Here is a 17,456-nt window from a genome sequence, read left to right as displayed (position 1 = left end):
GCCCCATCTCAGGCCAGCTCTACAGTATTGCTATTGAACCTCTTGTGTAGACTGAGGAGCAGGTTACAGGGCTTATGTCTTCCAGAGCTGGCTCAGAGCCGCTCTGTAGCTATATTGGCTTATGCAGACGACGTCAGTGTTTTTATCCAAGATTGGAGAGATACCCAGGAACTCAAAGCCTGCCAGTGTATGAAAAAGCTTCCTCCGCTAAAGTAAACTTGGGACAAATGTGAAGCCTGCTTGATGGGTCAGTGGAGCGTAAGAGACATCCCTGATCTTCCTGGGAACCTAAGGTGGGGGAAAAGAGGCATCAAAATTCTAGGAGTGTACCTAGGATGCAAGGACTTCCAAAAGCAGTACTGGGAGAGAGTGCTGGAGAAAATGGATGCCAAGTTGTCTAAGTGGAAATGGTTGCTTCTCCAACTGTCCTACAGGGGAAGGGTTCTGATAGCTAATAGCCTCTTCTCTTTGGCATGGACTGATCATCTTAGTGCTACCACCAGGCCTCGTGAAGGATGTACAGCGGCTCTTGGTGAACAACTTCTGGTCGGGTCAACATTGGCTGAAGGCACCGATTCTCTATCTTCCTGTAGCAGGGGGAGGACACGGTCATATGGACATCCTCTCAAGAATCGCTGCTTTCAGATGGCACGGATGATACTATATGGCTATGGCTATTGCTGGCTGACCTCTGCCCAGTTGCTTCTGAGGAAGGCTGGCCAGATGGGACTGAGCAAACAGCTGTTTCTTCTAAGATCTTCTGAAGTTGACCTGACCTGGAATAACACCTTTTTCTATAACTCAGTGGTTGAAGCATGGAGGATGTTCAAGTTCACAAGGACCGCTGACCCCAGACCTGGAATGTGGATCTTTTGAGGAGCCACTATTCCACAATGACTTTTTCACATCTACTACACTTTCTTCCACATCATTTAAGAGCCAAGTTTGTCGAGGCTGGCATTGTTAAACTTGGCCATCTTATAAGAACATCTCCTGAAAGTCTTGGTAGAGTCGTTAACATCAGGTCTTCCAGGGTGCTGAGGAAGATGGTGGAGGAGGTCTGGGAGTCCCTAACTGTACCGCTGAGGGTATTGAGGTTTTTCACCTGACGTCACAGGGTCACGTGACGCCCCGGTGTCCACCATTTTGAAAGTCAAGCTACATACTAACGCTGCAGACAGAGAGGGAGAACCAGCTTGAAAAAAAAAAAAACGTGTTACAGACACCGGATCCAGTGTAAATAGCTGCCTGAGCGCGCTCCGGCTTGCTCCCCCTCAAATTAAGCAGCGCGCTCTGGCTTGCTCCCCCTCAAATTAAGCAGCACGCTCCAGCTTGCTCCCGGAGTGCTCTGGCCGAGGTTCCGGAGCGTGCTCCGGCTTGCTCCCCCTCAAATTAAGCAGCGCGCTCCGGCTTGCTCCGGGAGCAAGCCGGAGCGCGCTGCTTAATTTGAGGGGGAGCAAGCCGGAGCGTGCTCCAGCAGCTATTTACACTGGATCCGGTGTAAATAGCTGCCGGATCATAATTACAGTAAACTAGTAAATACAGTAAAGGAAAAACTTGAGACTGAAAGGTTTTAACAGTCATCCAAATGACTGAACGTAAACATTGCTACAGTAACATACTAGCTATGTTGTTGACATTAGCTAGTGCTAACAGCTAGCTGCTAGTACACTGCTACAACACAGACACCGACCCTAATAATACAGTTCTTGGTCATTGCCTGGTAACAGCAAATTAATAACAGGCCATGTCTCAACAGACTAAGAAGTTATTTCAATGACATTTAATAACATTTTGTTTATCCTGAGGACCGAAAGTAAATGAAAATGTGAACAAACCTTAGCTGTAATAAGACGGCGACCACCGGCTCCAGGGACGACTCACTGATGTAGGCATGTTACCCAGCCTGACACAAAATATTTGTAGGCATCCAAACTCTTATACGCTTTCAGATCAATACCTGTGTATGGCGATGGGTTTTTAACGACATAGGTATACAGATCATGTGGGCCGAAGTCAGGTAAAGACGAGGGCTTCGTGTACTTCCGTACGTCAGTGAACAATCCTGGTGGAAGCAGGTAAACGTTGTTCTCTAAGCCTGCTAACCTCAATTTTTGCAAATACCTCTCCCTCTGCTCGCCCTGTAAATGCCCTACGTCGCTGGATAGTGAAGGTGTTTTCTGCATCTCACTCCTTTTTCTTTTATGTTTTTCGTTTGTCGCCTTCCTCGCATTCAAACTGATTCGAGCCGTGACGTCCAAAATGGCAGCCTCACATGACTTGGTCACGTGGGTGAAAAACCTCAATATACACAACCATACCCTAATTGACCAATGGCACGAGGCTCAGGAATACATCTTTCCCAAACTAAGCCTGCTATTGAGGAGTGGCGAGAGGAGAGTGGGCTGCTTCTGTCCCTGAAAAGACCAGTGCTGGGCAACTTCAGGGACAGAACTTGTGGGAAGAAGCAGCTCTATCACAGCTGCTTGAAGGTACTGAACTTCTGCTTTCTGGCTGAAGTTAGGGAGTCAAGGTGGACCCAGATTTTTACTTCAGACTGCATCCCTCAAGGCTGCTGGCGGATTTTATACAAGGTGCCTGTTGAAAAACAGACAGCTGACCTCCAGTGGAGGATTATCCATGGAGCAATAGCTACAAACAGACACAGGGCTCACCTGGATCCAAGCACTGGGGAGGGATGTCCCTTTTGTAATCAACAAGAAACTTTAGAACATTTTAGTGTCTCTTTGTCCTTGCCTAGTGGGTCAGTTTCAGTTTAGGGTACTGAAAGAGTGGGTGAAAAATTTGGGGGAGAAATTTTCTGTTCCTTTGTTTTATTTTTGGACCAAAATATACAATTAATTAAAAAAAGGCAGACTGGTTTTAATTAACTTTTTCTACTTGGAACTGCAAAATTAGCAATATGGAAGACTAGAAAAAAACCAGATGCAAGGCCGAGGTTTGACTGATGTGGTGCAGAGCTTGAAAGGGTTAGTTACAGCTCGTCTCTGAGTAGAACATACTTTTTACAGACTGACCAACAACCTGAACACTTTTTATAGATTTGTGGGGTATTAGACAGGTTGTATGTTCACTTGAAGGGGATGATTCACTGGATCTTAATTTTTAACTTTATAGTTTGTTAATTTTTAATTACGTGTGTGTGAGAGAGACGCCCGTTTTATTTATTTAAAATAGAGAAAAGTCCTTGCGTAATTGATTTGATGAGTTGTAGTAATGAATGCAGTGTTTCCCACAGACCAGGTAGCAATTTGTGGTGCTCCACTGTGCCGATCAGGGAATCGTGCGCAGTGGTGTCGTGGCGGTCGGTGGAGTCGGTCATTGGGGTGTATGCAAAGTGTTTACAGCAGGCGGTGTTCAAACACACAGTATTTTTCTTCAGAGTCACCTGCTGGGACTATTTTAAAGCTACAAGAAGCATTTGAGATTATTCAGTTCAATCTAAATTATTTTAAGTTCTTTAAGAAGACAGCTAAAACAGTTTTACCAGAACCCTGCCTGGTTTCATTCCTCGACCCAACTTTACATTACAGGGCAGGCCATTAATTTGCTGGGCTTGATGTTGGTGGAAAACCTGTCTTTTAAATTTATGAAAATTACTCACCAAAATTGAAGTTAAAGTTTAGTTTTTACTAGAGATGCACCGATTGCAATTTTTTGGGCCGATTCCGATTTTCCATGGAGTGTGACCTGCCGATACTGATTTTTGGCTGATTCCGATTTTGTTTTTTCAAACCACTTCACAGTACACACAAAGACTATATTTTCTTTTTATCTTTTCTTTAATAGAACATTCTGCCAGATTTTCAGTAATAAATTTTCAACACCTCAAAGGTTGAAAACAAACAAAAAGACATTGTTCTTTGTAAAATCTTTCTTCATGTTTGGTATTAACATATTAATTCCTGAAATAGGAAATTCACACAAACATTTTTTCTTTTCCCATCCAATATCTGGCACAAAAACAACTTCCCCCTCATATATTATTTGCCTACTGCTATGGAACACACTTTCATAAGCCTATTTAGATCTGAAAACTTATGCCTTATAGAACAACCCATTTCTTCACAGTATCAAAATACAAAAATAATTTCCAGTCATACTTGTACCATAGCCATTCTATCATCTTTGTCAAATGTGTATTTGTAGAGTAATTTCCAATGGAATCAAGTGCAACCAAGGTTGTAAAACAAGCCAAGACATTTTTTCCTCTCTCTCTCTTTGTACAAATCTAACTAGATGTTTGGTAATAGGCTAACATATTAATTCCTGTAATGGGAAATTCACACAACCACAAACATTTTCTTCTTTTCACATCCAATATCTGGCACCAAAAAAAAATTCACTATATTTGGATATCCAAATATAGTGAATTTTTTTTTTGTTGTTGTTAACGGCGCGCGCGCCGGAGCCCGTTAGGCGCGCAGGACTGATGCTGTTCTGCGCAAGCGCAACACAATTGCACTAGAAAGCATGTTCAAGCTGCCAGTGTAGCTGCAGTCTTTTTAGTTGCGAATTATGAGTATTTCCACTTTCATCTCTGTGATACACAAGTTTTGATCGGCAGAAAATCGGCATATTTTAATTTTGACCGTCCGATCACGTGAAAATCGGCCGATTCCGATCAGCAGCCGGTCAATCGGTGCATCTCTGGTTTTGACCTTTTAGTTTTTTGCCTTTTTGGTGGCAATCTTTCAATCATTCTTTAGTTAACATTCAAGGAATAAATTGCAAAAAACAAGCTGGAGGTTTTTATTTTAAATACTGAACTCAACACTTACCTCAACCAATACTAAAATGAAATAAATAGTATAGTGTAACAACAAAATAAAATATCATAATTAGATGTAAGAAACCACTTAAGGTAACACCAAGGCAACTAACAATAATGAAAAAGCATTACCCTAATTGGTGCAAAGCCTGCATGTCCTATCAGAACATTTAATTCTGCGTGGCTTCCTGAAAAAAAAAAAAAAAAACTCAAGTGCCCTATCGTAAGGGAAGTCATTGCTGAAGCGGGATAAACGGGATAATGCAATAAGGCCGGTTCCTCGCGTCAAGCTGCTACTGTATGCATCAGAATTGGTTTATAGCCTGACTCAGGGATGTCCGTTTCCTGTAAGCCAAGAAGGCTATGATAAAGCTCATCATGAGCACGACGTGGGCTACCTTTTAAAATAAGGGGTTGGAAGGCGAATCGGGAAGGCTGCGTTATTTTTAATTAGCCTAACAGGCCTACTTGCAGTCCGGGTATATGCGCACCAGCAGGCCTGTGGACACGCCTCTCTCTTTGTGTCTGGGTATGTGCGCGCGCGTGAACGAGAAGAAAGGGCACTATGAATGAACGGAACGATACGCAACGGAATTTTTTTTTTTTTTCCAAAATCGCGAGTCTGATTGTGTGGCGATAGGAATCCATTGTGTGGTGCTGCGCCACACAATGGTCTATGTATGGGAAACCCTGGAATGTTTATAAATGCACTTTTTCTTCTATATTTTTAAGTTTTACTTTTAGTAGAGGGTGGCATGGTGGTGTAGTGGTTAGCGCTGTCGCCTCACAGCAAGAAGGTCCGGGTTTGAGCCCCGTGGCCGGCAAGGGCCTTTCTGTGCGGAGTTTGCATGTTCTCCCCGCATGGGTTTCCTCCGGGTGCTCTGGTTTCCCCCACAGTCCAAAGACATGCAGGTTAGGTTAACTGGTGACTCTAAATTGACCGTAGGTGTGAATGTGAGTGTGAATGGTTGTCTGTGTCAGCCCTGTGATGACCTGGCGACTTGTCCAGGGTGTACCCCGCCTTTCGCCCGTAGTCAGCTGGGATAGGCTCCAGCTTGCCTGCGACCCTGTCAAAGACGCAGACACCGCTGGACGGATGACATCAAAGACTGGACAGGGAGACCAGTGGGGGAATGTATGACCGTCGCCAGAGAGAGGAGATGGTGGAGAGCGGTAGTGCATGCTGTGTCCATGGTCCCCGACCCTCAACAGTGAGGATGGGACTACAGACAGACAACTGGGATAGGCTCCAGCTTGCCTGCGACCCTGTAGACCAGGATAAAGCGGCTAGAAATAATGAGATGAGACTTTTAGTAGATAAGAACACAAATGGAACATTTGAAATAAAGATTTTTTAAAAGTCAAAAGTGTCTCTCTCTCTCTCTCTCTCTCTCTCTCTCTCTCTTCCCCTTATTGTGTGTGTGTTGTTTGTTTGTTTGTTTGTTTCAGCAGGACAAGAATAAGAGTAAATAAAAACCAAAGAAGTCATAAAGTTTTTAAAAAGAATAGAATTAAAGATGCAGATTAAAAACAAGAACGAGATTTAAAAGTCAGAGTTTAAAAGTCCAGAAGTCATGGAATCAATCTAAAAAATTAAATAAAAATAGAAGAAAAAAAAGACAAAAGAAATCATGAAAAAATGCTGATTTGTCAAGTCATTTTTAAAAAAAAAAAGGAAAGCCAGAATCAGATGAGAGAGAAATAAAATGTAGGTTGTAAATTGAATTACTGTGTGTGTGTGTGTGTGTGTGTGTGTGGTTCCTTTCAGAGGCTGGTTCTGGGGTTATGAGGAGACTCGAGCTCTTGGTGTGACCTGTCTGTCTGTTCAGGGACACGCCTCTGTTCTCGCTCCTTACCTACTGGAGAACGTCACAGCCACGTGAGTCAAGTCACAAAGCCAGCGTCTCATCTGCGTCCAGGCCCCTGAGTGAAGCATGTCACTGTGACCTTTGCCACGCCTCCTGGTTACAGAAACATAGCGGGAGACTGTAGAGAAATTTAACAGAATTTTTCTGGACATGTCACATTGTTCTGCTGGGTGTCAGAATCGGACGTATTCATAAATGTTTATTTTTACTGCATGCTGTCATAATGATCAACATGTATCAGTCAGAAGGGAGAACTGGAGGTCCGTCTGAGCAGCGGCGGTAGGGCTGAACGATTTTAAGAAAAAATTGAATTGCGATTTTTCTGGCAGATATTGCGATTTTGATTTCAACCACGATTTTTTTTCTTTAAATCAAGTTTCAGTGCAACTTAATTAATACAATGAATTCCATAAAGCTAATGCAAGAATGAAAACTGAGGTCAACAGATTTCAAATGTAGGCCTGTTTATTAACATTGAGTGCCTGAGAAACAAGTTATAATAACTTAAAATAAAAAAAAGAGAGCCATCTTTCTTAAGTAAACTTTTGCTTCTTTTACTTTTCCCATCTACAACATATCAGACATAAAAAAAGGTTGATCAATGGCTCAGCAGCATCAAAATATTGCACTTTTGTAAAAGAATGTACATAAGCATTATAAATTATAACTAGAGCCAACAATTCCCCTGTGGGAAATAATGATGCAGTGGCTGTAGCAGTCGCTATTGCAGGGCCCCTCCCTCCTGTGTGTGTGAGAGAGAGCGAGCGATCAGCCCCTCCCCCACCCGCGCGCTCAGACACAGACAGAGAAAGCGCAGTTTTTCCTCACAGTGCTCCCTCCAAACAACGGGGATTTACACGAAAACGGAAGGAGATATTCACAAAATTCTTTCACACTGAGTGCCACAAGGCTTTCCTGAACGTAATTTTTTTTGTCTGTAGTGTAAAAAATGAGGACAATTTATTGACGAAACAAACCATGGGTCAGTAGTTTAGGAGCACTGAGAAAAACCGCGGCTTTGACGATCCCAAAATCGTGTTGTCTGAGATCGCGATTTTCGGTCGAAAACGATAGATCATTCAGCCCTAAGCGGCGGTTTCATCTCTGTAACGTAACAAAGTGTTGTATCTGTGAACTGAGTCAGGAAAGAGCAGCGTTTCCTCATGAGTTAGCGAACATGCTTAGTGTGCTTTGCATTAATAAAACTCACCTAAAATTTATATCAAGAAACGAGTTCACTAGTGTGAGAGATAGAACAGATGAGTTTATGGCACCTGGATGCACAGCACCGACAGGAATTTGAAACTTTCTTAGCATTTGAAAGTGTGAGTTTAGGCATATAGCATTCACTGTTTTTGTAGTGATTATTACATTACATGGCATTTAGCAGACGCATTTATCCAGAGTGATGTACAGCGATTATTATAGATTATGACCTTTTTAGTGAATGTCTTTGAAGCTGATTCTGAAATAAAATTCTTGATAAATCTATTAGTTAGATTAGCATCAGGTTGCTCAGATACTCTGGTCTTTTATGCATACGTTTCACAGATGGGGGTCAAATAAATAAATAAATAAATATATAAAATCTCCTTCTGACCCCCGCCGGGTGGGGGGTGGGGTGGTATCCATGTCATCCTCAAGCTCGGGTCCTCTACCAGAGGCCTGGGAGTTTGAGGGTTCTGCGCAGTATCTTCGATGTTCCTAGGACTGCGCTCTTCTGGACTGAGGCTTCAGATGTTGTTCCTGGGATTTGCTGGAGCCACTCTCCCAGTTTGGGGGTTACTGCCCCAAGTGCCCCCACTACCACAGGGACCATGCAACCCTTGACCTTCCACATCCGTTCCAGCTGCTCTTTCAACCCTTGATACTCCTCAAGTTTATCATGTTCCTTCTTCCTGATGTTGGCGTCAGCTGGGATCGCCACATCTATCACCACCACCCTCTTCTGCTCTTTGTCCACCACCACTATGTCCGGTTGGTTAGCCAGGATCTGTTTGTCAGTTTGGAAGCTGAAGTCCCACAGAACCTTGGCCCTGTTGTTCTCAGCCACCTTCTGTGGTATGGCCCATTGGGACTTGGGTACTTCTATTCCATACTGGTTGCAGATGTTCCTGTACACAATCCCAGCCACTTGGTTGTGCCTCTCCATGTACGCTGATCCAGCTAGCATCTTACACCCTGCTACTATGTGCTGGACTGTTTCAGGGGCTTCTTTGCACAGTCTGCATCTTGGGTCTGATCTACTCTGGTAGATCCTGGCCTCTATGGCTCTTGTGCTTATGGCCTGTTCTTGTGCTGCCATGATTACTGCCTCTGTGCTGTCGGTCAGTCCTGCATTATCCAGCCACTGGTAGGATTTCTTGATATCAGCCACTTCCTCTATCTGACGGTGGTACATGCCATGTAGGGGTTTGTCCCTCCAGGTTGTCTGTTCCTCCTCCTCCTCTGCACTCTCATCAGGGTTCTGCTGCCTGAGACATTCACTTAGCAGTTCATCCTTTGGGGCCATCTTTCTGATGTATTCTCGGATTTTTGATGTTTCATCCTGGACCGTGGTCTTGATGCTCACTAGCCCTCGGCCTCCCTCTTTCCGCTTAGTGTATAGTCTCAGGGTGCTGGACTTGGGGTGGAACCCTCCATGCATGGTGAGGAGCTTTCTAGTCTTGATATCTGTGGCTTCTATCTCCTCCTTTGGCCAGTTTATGATACCAGCGGGGTATCTGATGACTGGTAGTGCGTACATGTTGATGGCTCGGACCTTGTTCTTACCATTCAGCTGACTTTTCAGGACCTGCCTTACTCTCTGGAGGTATTTGGCTGTGGTTGACTTCCTTGTGGCCTCTTCATGGTTTCCATTAGCCTGTGGGATGCCAAGGTACTTGTAGCTGTCTTGGATATCACCTATGTTGCCCTCTGGTAGGTCAGTCCCCTCAGTCCGGATCATCTTGCCTCTCTTTGAGACCATCCGGCCACACTTGTCCAATCCGAATGACATCCCTATGTCATCGCTGTAGATCCGGGTGGTGTGGATCAGCGAGTCTATTTCTCGCTCATTCCTGGCATACAGCTTCATCCATGTAGAGCAGGTGGCTGATTGTTGCCCCAATACGGAATCGGTACCCATAGCCGCTCTTCATGATGATCCGACTGAGGGGGTTCAGGCCTATGCAGAACAGCAGTGGTGATAGCGCATCTCCTTGGTATATGCCGCACTTGATGTTGACTTGGGCAATGGGTTTTGAGTTGGCCTCTAGGGTTGTCTTCCACATTTCCATTGAGTTCTGGATGAAGGTCCTTAGGTTCCTGTTGATCTTATACAGTTCCAGACATTCCAGTATCCATGTGTGTGGCATTGAGTCGTAGGCTTTCTTGTAGTTAATCCAGACAATGCACAGGTTGGTCTGTCTCTTCTTACGGTCTTGGGCGACTGTTCTATCGACCAGTAGTTGGTGCTTGGCTCCTCTAGTGTTACTGCCAATTCCTTTCTGTACCTCGCTCATGTATTGAGCCACATGCTTACTCATTTTTGCCGCAATGATGCCTGACAGGGCCTTCCATGTTGTGCAGAGACAGGTAATTGGCCGGTAGTTGGATGGGATGGGTCCCTTCTGGGGGTCCTTCATGATTAGGACTGTCCTGCCTTGGGTTAGCCATTCTGGGTGGGTCCCATCCCTCAACAGCTGGTTCATCTGTGCTGCTAGGCGTTCATGGAGTGCAGTTAGCTTCTTCAGCCAGTACATATGGATCATATCGGGGCCTGGTGCTGTCCAGCTCTTCATCTTTGACACTCTTTCTTGGACGTCTGCCATTGAGATGGTTACTGGTTCTGGGAGGTTGCTGTGGTCAGCTCTTAGGTCCACTAACCATTGGGCATCGGTGTTGTGTGATGCCTTTCTTTCCCATATGTCTTTTCAGTATTTTTCCACCTCAGCTCTTGGTGGGTCTGACCCCCTTGGTGTTGTTCCCCTGCCACTGAGAGTACACCTTGGCTGGTTCAGTGGAGAACAGCTTGTTTATTCTCCTGGCCTCTCCCTCCTTAGTGTATCTCTTCAACCGGGTGGCCAGATACTGTGTATCAGCTTGTTGGTCTCAGTGATGGTTCTTGTGGAGATTGTCTTCAGAGCAGCATTCACATCTACTAGTAGATCTTCTGAAGGTACTTGGCAACTCAGCTTCGGTATTTGTCGGGGGCTCCAGGTTTCCAGTTGGGTCACGATCTTCCTTCTCAGGTCAGCAGCTCTTGTGTTGAGGCTGTTAGCTGTTGGGGCTTGGTACCCAATCTCTGGTTGTGGGGATGTCTTCCTGGCTCCCCCTTGCCGTAGCATCGTTGTTGTATGCTATCTAGTTGTGATAGCAGATTTCGATTATGGAACACTGTGCTAATAACTGTTTCTTTGTTAGCCTTGATTGTGGGTTTCGAAGTATCCAATGGTCCCACATTCTCTGCATGTATCCCCTCTCTCTGGGGATTGCTTGTATAGTAGCATTCCAGCAAATCCGTATTTTCTGTCCTCGTCCATCGATGTCTTGTTCCAGTAGCCCATTTCTCATCAGTTTGCCCTGGTTCCCTAGCAACTGACGCAGACCTTGTTGACCCGGGCGACGTCTGAGCCGGTATGACTCTATCAGTTATGTTTTCACTCATTCCTGAGGTAGGCTGATATATCATGAGGGGTTTTGCCTAAGGACCCTTACTGGATGATGTTTTGCCCCGACCGGGATTCGAACCCCGATCTCCTGCGTCGTAGTCAGTGAGCATTACCACTGTACTATCCAGCTGATTACACACACATACATTTTATATATATATATATATATACACACACACACGCGCACATATATATATATATATATATATATATATATATATATATATATATATATATATATATATATATATAAAATGTGTGTGTATATATATATATATATACACACACATATGTGTATATATATATATATGTGTGTGTGTATATATATATATATATATATATATATATATATATATATATATATATTGTGTGTGTGTAATAATTGATAGTGCGTATGAAAAAGGCTTTGGACAAAATTACTTGTATCCATATTTTTTTATTTCTATAATACACACATGACTGATCAGGACACTTTTTATATAAAAATTAGTGTGCATGTGTTCATGATTTTCTGACTGTTTCTGGTGTTATTTATTAAGTGTGTGTGTGTGTGTGTGTTCAGATCAGTGATGTTGGACAGAGCTGAAACTCTCCTCCATGATCACTATGCAGGAAAAGATTACTGGAACGTGAGTACATTGTTACTTTACATTGTTGCATTACTTTACATTATGTATCTTTTATGTAACATTTATGTGACTTTTGTTACTTATCACATTATTTTACGTAACATTACTTTGTTACATCACATTGTTACGTTACATTACATTGTTACATTACATAACATTTGTAACATTATTACCTCGCCCGTTACAGAGTAAGCTGGGTGAGGTATTGTTTTCAGTCAGGTTACTTTTTGTTTTTTTTTTGTTAACGATATTACGGGAAAACGGCTGGATCAATCTTCATGAAACTTTCAGGATAGATGGGTGTTGGTCTCAAATAGAACCTCCAACGTTTTGAGGTTCATCCGGTCAAGGTCACCAAAAAGGTCAAAATGTTTTTTGTTGTGTCTACTGCCTCATATAGAGGTGCTAGCCAGTATGTCATCATGCTGTAAGAATGTAAGAGCATAACAATCGCACACTGCGCATGCGCATACACGTGTTCCGATTAAAATGGCCAGTAAGTGTATACAATTTGATTAGATTAGATTCACTAGTTTATTCATCCCACATCGTGGAAATTCATGTGTTACAGTAGCAAGAAAATGCCATACAGAGAACAAATAAAACTGAAATGAAAATTAGACAAATGAAAGATTAAATACAGAGGGCTATTTGCATTATCTACCGTGAAAAAGTAGAGAAAATTTGCCTTATTGAGAGGCTCGGAAAAATTGCACATTACAGGTAGACTGTGTGTGTGTGTGTGTGTGTGTGTGTGTGTGTGTGTGTGTGTGTATAAGCATGCATAAAAATAGTTTAAGGCCTATATTATTGCACATAATTGCATCGATGAGAGATGGTAGAGGTAGTAGTGGTGAAGTAGTGCAATTATAACGACAAACAGGTTATTGGTGCTTCATTACAAGTTGTGGGTGTTGTACAGTCTGACAGCAACAGGTATGAATGACCTGCGGTATCTCTCCTTCTTACACCGTGGGTGTAGCAGTCTACTACTAAAAGAGCTGCTTAAGGCCCCCACAGCCTCATGTAGGGGGTGAGAGGGGTTATCCATGATTGATGTCAGCTTGGCTAACATCCTCCTTTCACCCACCACCTCAGTGGAGTCCAGAGGACAGTCCAAGACTGAGCCAGCCCTTCTGACCAGTTTAAGTTTCTTCCTGTCCCTCTCTGAACTTCCACAGCCCCAGCAGACCACAGCGTAGAAAATCGCTGATGCTACCACAGAGTCATAAAAAGTCCTAAGCAGTGTCCTGCACACACCAAAAGACCTCAGTCTTCTCAAAAGGTGGAGACGACTTTGGCCCTTCTTGTACAGGATATCTGTGTTAGTCCAGTCCAGTTTGTTGTTGAGGTGAACACCCAGGTATTTGTACTCCTCCATGATCTCAATGTCCAAACCCTGGATGTTCACTGGTGTAATTTGAGGAACCGTCCTCCTGAAATCGATCACCACCTCCTTTTGTCTTGCTGGTGTTGATGCGCAGGTGGTTCAGTTCGCACCAGGCGACAAAGTTGGTGATGACCTCTCTGTACTCCAGATTGTTCCCCTCTGACACACGTCCAACGATGGCCGTATCATCTGAGAACTTCTGGGGGTGGCAGCTGTCCGTGTTGTAGCTGAAGTCAGATGTGTAAAGAGGAAAGGAGAGAGCACTGTACCCTGTGGAGCCCCCGTGCTGCAGACTACCACATCAGACACACAGTCGTGGAGCCTCACATACTGCGGTCTGTTAATGAGGTAGTCGATGATCCATGCAGCCAGGTGGCAGTCGACACCAGCTCCCTCCAGCTTCCCCTTAAGCAGTGATGGCTGGATTGTGTTGAAAGCACTGGAGAAGTCAAAGAACATGATTCTCACAGTGCTCCCAGTGCTCTCCAGGTGCAAAAGTGATCGGTGTAGCAGGTAAATGACCGCATCATCCACACCAATGCCCGGTCGATATGCGAACTGCAGGGGGTCCATCTCGCTGTTCACCAGGTGTCTGAGGTGGGAGAGAACAATCCTCTCCATGATCTTCATCAGGTGAGACGTTAAAGCTACTGGCCTAAAGTGGTTGAGGTCCCTGGGGTGTGCAGTCTTGGGAACTGGAACCACACATGATGTTTTCCACAGAAGTGGAACTTTCTCCAGACTGAGGCTCAGGTTGAAGACGTACAGAAGAATCCCACAGAGCTGATCTGCACAGTCCTTAAGCAGTCTGGAGTTGATACCATCAGGGCCAGCAGCTTTCCTCGTCTTGATCCTCCTCAGCTCCTTCAACACCTGATCAGCTGTTATGGAGAGGCGAGGGGTGTAGCCGACGTGTGACTCCTGTAGAGTGAGGTCGGGGTGGAGTGTGTGGATTGGTCTGGCAGGGACCGGAGGGGGGTGATGTGGTGTGAGGAGGGAGCTGTTGGTGTCAGAGGTATTATGGGGGGTGGAGTGATATCACAGACAGGTCAAGACTATGGTGAGTGGGGGAGGGTGGGGTGGCACAGTCAAATCTGTTGAAAAAGATATTCAACTCATTTGCCCAGTCCTGGCCCCCAAATACAGGGCCCCTCCCACTGTCCTTTGTGTGGCCAGAGATGGTTTTCAGGCCTCTCCATACCTCTCCGGTGTTGCTTCCTTTGAGGCACTCCTCCAGCTTCCTCCAGTAGCTGTCCTTGCCTCTCCTTATCCCCCTCTTCAGCTCCCTCTGCACTCTCCTCATCTCCTCCTTGTTGCCAGATTTAAAAACCCTCTTCTCGTTTAATAGGGCTTTTAGTTCAGAGGTCACCCAGGGCTTATTGTTGGGAAAACACCGTACCTTCCTGACTGGCACAGTGTTTTCAATACAGAAATTAATGTAATCCATGATGCAGGTTGTCAAGCTATCAATGTCATCCCCATGAGGTTCACACAACACATCCCAGTCCGTGGTGTCAAAGCAGTCCCTCAGTGCCATACTGGTCTCCTCAGACCAGCTCCTTACACACTTCTTGGTGGGTGGTTGTTTATTCACCATAGGTATGTACGTAGGGGACAAGTGAACCAGATTGTGGTCAGAATGGCCCAGCGGGGGGGAGGGGCGATGAACTATATGCGTCCTTGGTGTTCACATACATTTAAATCCAAAATTCTCTTGTCTCTGGTGTGGCATTTCACATACTGAGTGAAGGTTGGGAGGGTGGAGGACAGGGAAGCATGATTGAAGTCACTGGAGATTAGTAGCAGGGACTGGGGGTGCGATGTCTGTCTGAAGCTTTGACACTGTAGTGTGTAAGAGCTCACAGGCTGCAGCAGCATCGGCTGCCAGGGGGGATGTACAAAGTTATCTTGATAACATGCGAGGATTTCCTCGGGAGGTAATATGGCCGAATGCTAACCGCTAGCAGTTCAATGTTTTTACTGCAATATTGCTCCTTTACCCTGATGTGCCCCGGGTTACACCATCTGTCATTCACAAACATCGCTATACCCCCTCCTTTCCTCTTACTACTCTGACGAGTTGAAATCCGTCCAGAGTGACGTGTGAGTCTGGTGAGAGTTCATTCAGCCAAGTCTCTGTGAAGCACATAAGGCTACACTCCCGGTACTCCCTCTGCAGCCTGGTTAGCGCCATTAGCTCATCCATCTTATTAGGGAGAGATCTTACGTTTCCCATGATGACAAATGGTATGCATGGTTTATACTGTCTTTTCTTCTCCTGGCACTTCATTCCAGCTCTGCATCCCCTTCTTCTTAATTCCGCGGGGATCACCGGTCTTTCCACGGGGAGTACCTTGGTGTTGCACAGTGCTAACAGCTGCTCCCGAGTGTAAACAATGGAGCCGTGGCTGAAAGGGTCCGCTGATGCCGATTTAAGTAGCCCCAGAAAGAAAAAGAGAAAAATACAAATGCACAGTCTCGCGAGTAGTACATCCCTAGATGCACACTTCCAACTGAGAGTAGTGCAGAAAGAAACACGAAAAAAGTACAAAAACATACCAAAACACACTCGGAGCTACTGCAAATAGCTGCCACTCTTGCGGCGCCATCTTGATAATCCACCGTTTGATAGTTCACCGTTCGAAATAAATGTTGGAGGTAAAGAAATCGCTTTCAGACATGTTTATGCTTATTGCAGAGGGAAAGTGTGTTCCACTGAGCTCTAGCACTGGGCCATTTCCGGGAAATGAGAGTTTTGGTCATGGCGACAGTGTGTGTATGTCAGCCTTGGTTCGGAGGTTTCAGTTTCAAAAACTGTAAGAGTAGAATAATATAAAGTACAGACACTTGGTATATTTTTGTGGGTTTTTTATTATTATTTTTTTTTAATTATTCATTTTTGGATTACTACCTCATAGAGTAAATATATATTTTATGTTTACTGTATGGACATGGTATCAGCAAACAATTTTATTTATAAGCAGTAGTCACATGTACCCATAGGGTACCTATTTTTTTTTCGCGATATCTTCATTTCATCATAAGTGCTAGCGGGCGAGGTTTGTTTTGCCTGGCAACACTTACATTGTTACTTTATGTGATGTTAAATTGCTTGACATTGTTACGCGACTTTTGTTACATTACTTTAAATTATATTGTTACTTTACATTATGTTACATGTTACATTACTTTACATGACTCTGGTTACTTTATGTTCCATTACATTACAGCTTTGACCTCGTTTCAGCTCAAAAAATATCCAGAGATCTGAATGTGCACCATTTTAAACCACTATTACACCACAGTGCTGCTGAGTTCTGGACTCAGCAGCACTGTGTTTCTAGAACAACAGCTCTGACTGTATCACAGGTTTATATCAAGGCACTCGCTTTCATATCTTATCGTTTCTATAGTAACAGCTCATTCACAGGGACCTGTATAGTGGATACTCCACGTGGAGGGCAGCATTTATATGGTGAAGAAACTGTATAGTGATGTCAACAGTGTGCAGTGGAGTAACCATGGTAACCTATGGGGAATTTGCTATGTCGTGCGTTGGTCCTTTTTTGGAAAGTTTGTTCAACGTTTGTTGCCTTTGTTATACAACCCCGATTCCAAAAAAGTTGGGACAAAGTACAAATTGTAAATAAAAACGGAATGCAATAATTTACAAATCTCAAAAACTGATATTGTATTCACAATAGAACATAGACAACATTATCAAATGTCAAAAGTGAGACATTTTGAAATTTCATGCCAAATATTGGCTCATTTGAAATTTCATGACAGCAACACATCTCAAAAAAGTTGGGACAGGGGCAATAAGAGGCTGGGAAAGTTAAAAGGTACAAAAAAGGAACAGCTGGAGGATGAAATTGCAACTCATTAGGTCAATTGGCAATAGGTCATTAACATGACTGGGTATAAAAAGAGGATCTTGGAGTGGCAGCAGCTCTCAGAAGTAAAGATGGGAAGAGGATCACCAATCCCCCTAATTCTGCGCCGACAAATAGTGGAGCAATATCAGACAGGAGTTTGACTGTAAAATTGCAAAGAGTTTGAATCATCATCTACAGTGCATAAGATCATCAAAAGATTCAGAGAATCTGGAAGAATCTCTGTGCG

At 44.1% G+C, this 17,456-nt stretch overlaps 1 protein-coding gene across 3 annotated transcripts in view; it reads left to right on the top strand.

Annotated features, from left to right (window-relative positions):
• pofut2 (protein O-fucosyltransferase 2) overlaps positions 1-17,456 on the top strand; it is a 52,494-nt gene that overhangs the window by 17,167 nt on the left and 17,871 nt on the right. For all 3 annotated transcript variants that reach the window (XM_060929011.1, XM_060929013.1, XM_060929012.1), the window contains 2 exons: positions 6,561-6,671; positions 11,875-11,941. In XM_060929011.1, coding sequence (XP_060784994.1) covers positions 6,561-6,671; positions 11,875-11,941 — 178 coding nt within the window. The remainder of the gene's footprint in view (positions 1-6,560; positions 6,672-11,874; positions 11,942-17,456) is intronic.

The sequence above is a fragment of the Neoarius graeffei genome, chromosome 9, assembly GCF_027579695.1.
Source record: "Neoarius graeffei isolate fNeoGra1 chromosome 9, fNeoGra1.pri, whole genome shotgun sequence".
NCBI classification, from domain to species: Eukaryota; Metazoa; Chordata; class Actinopteri; order Siluriformes; family Ariidae; genus Neoarius; species Neoarius graeffei.
The sequence above is the reverse complement of the archived record's forward strand: the minus strand, read 5'-3'. Positions and strand labels throughout refer to the sequence as shown.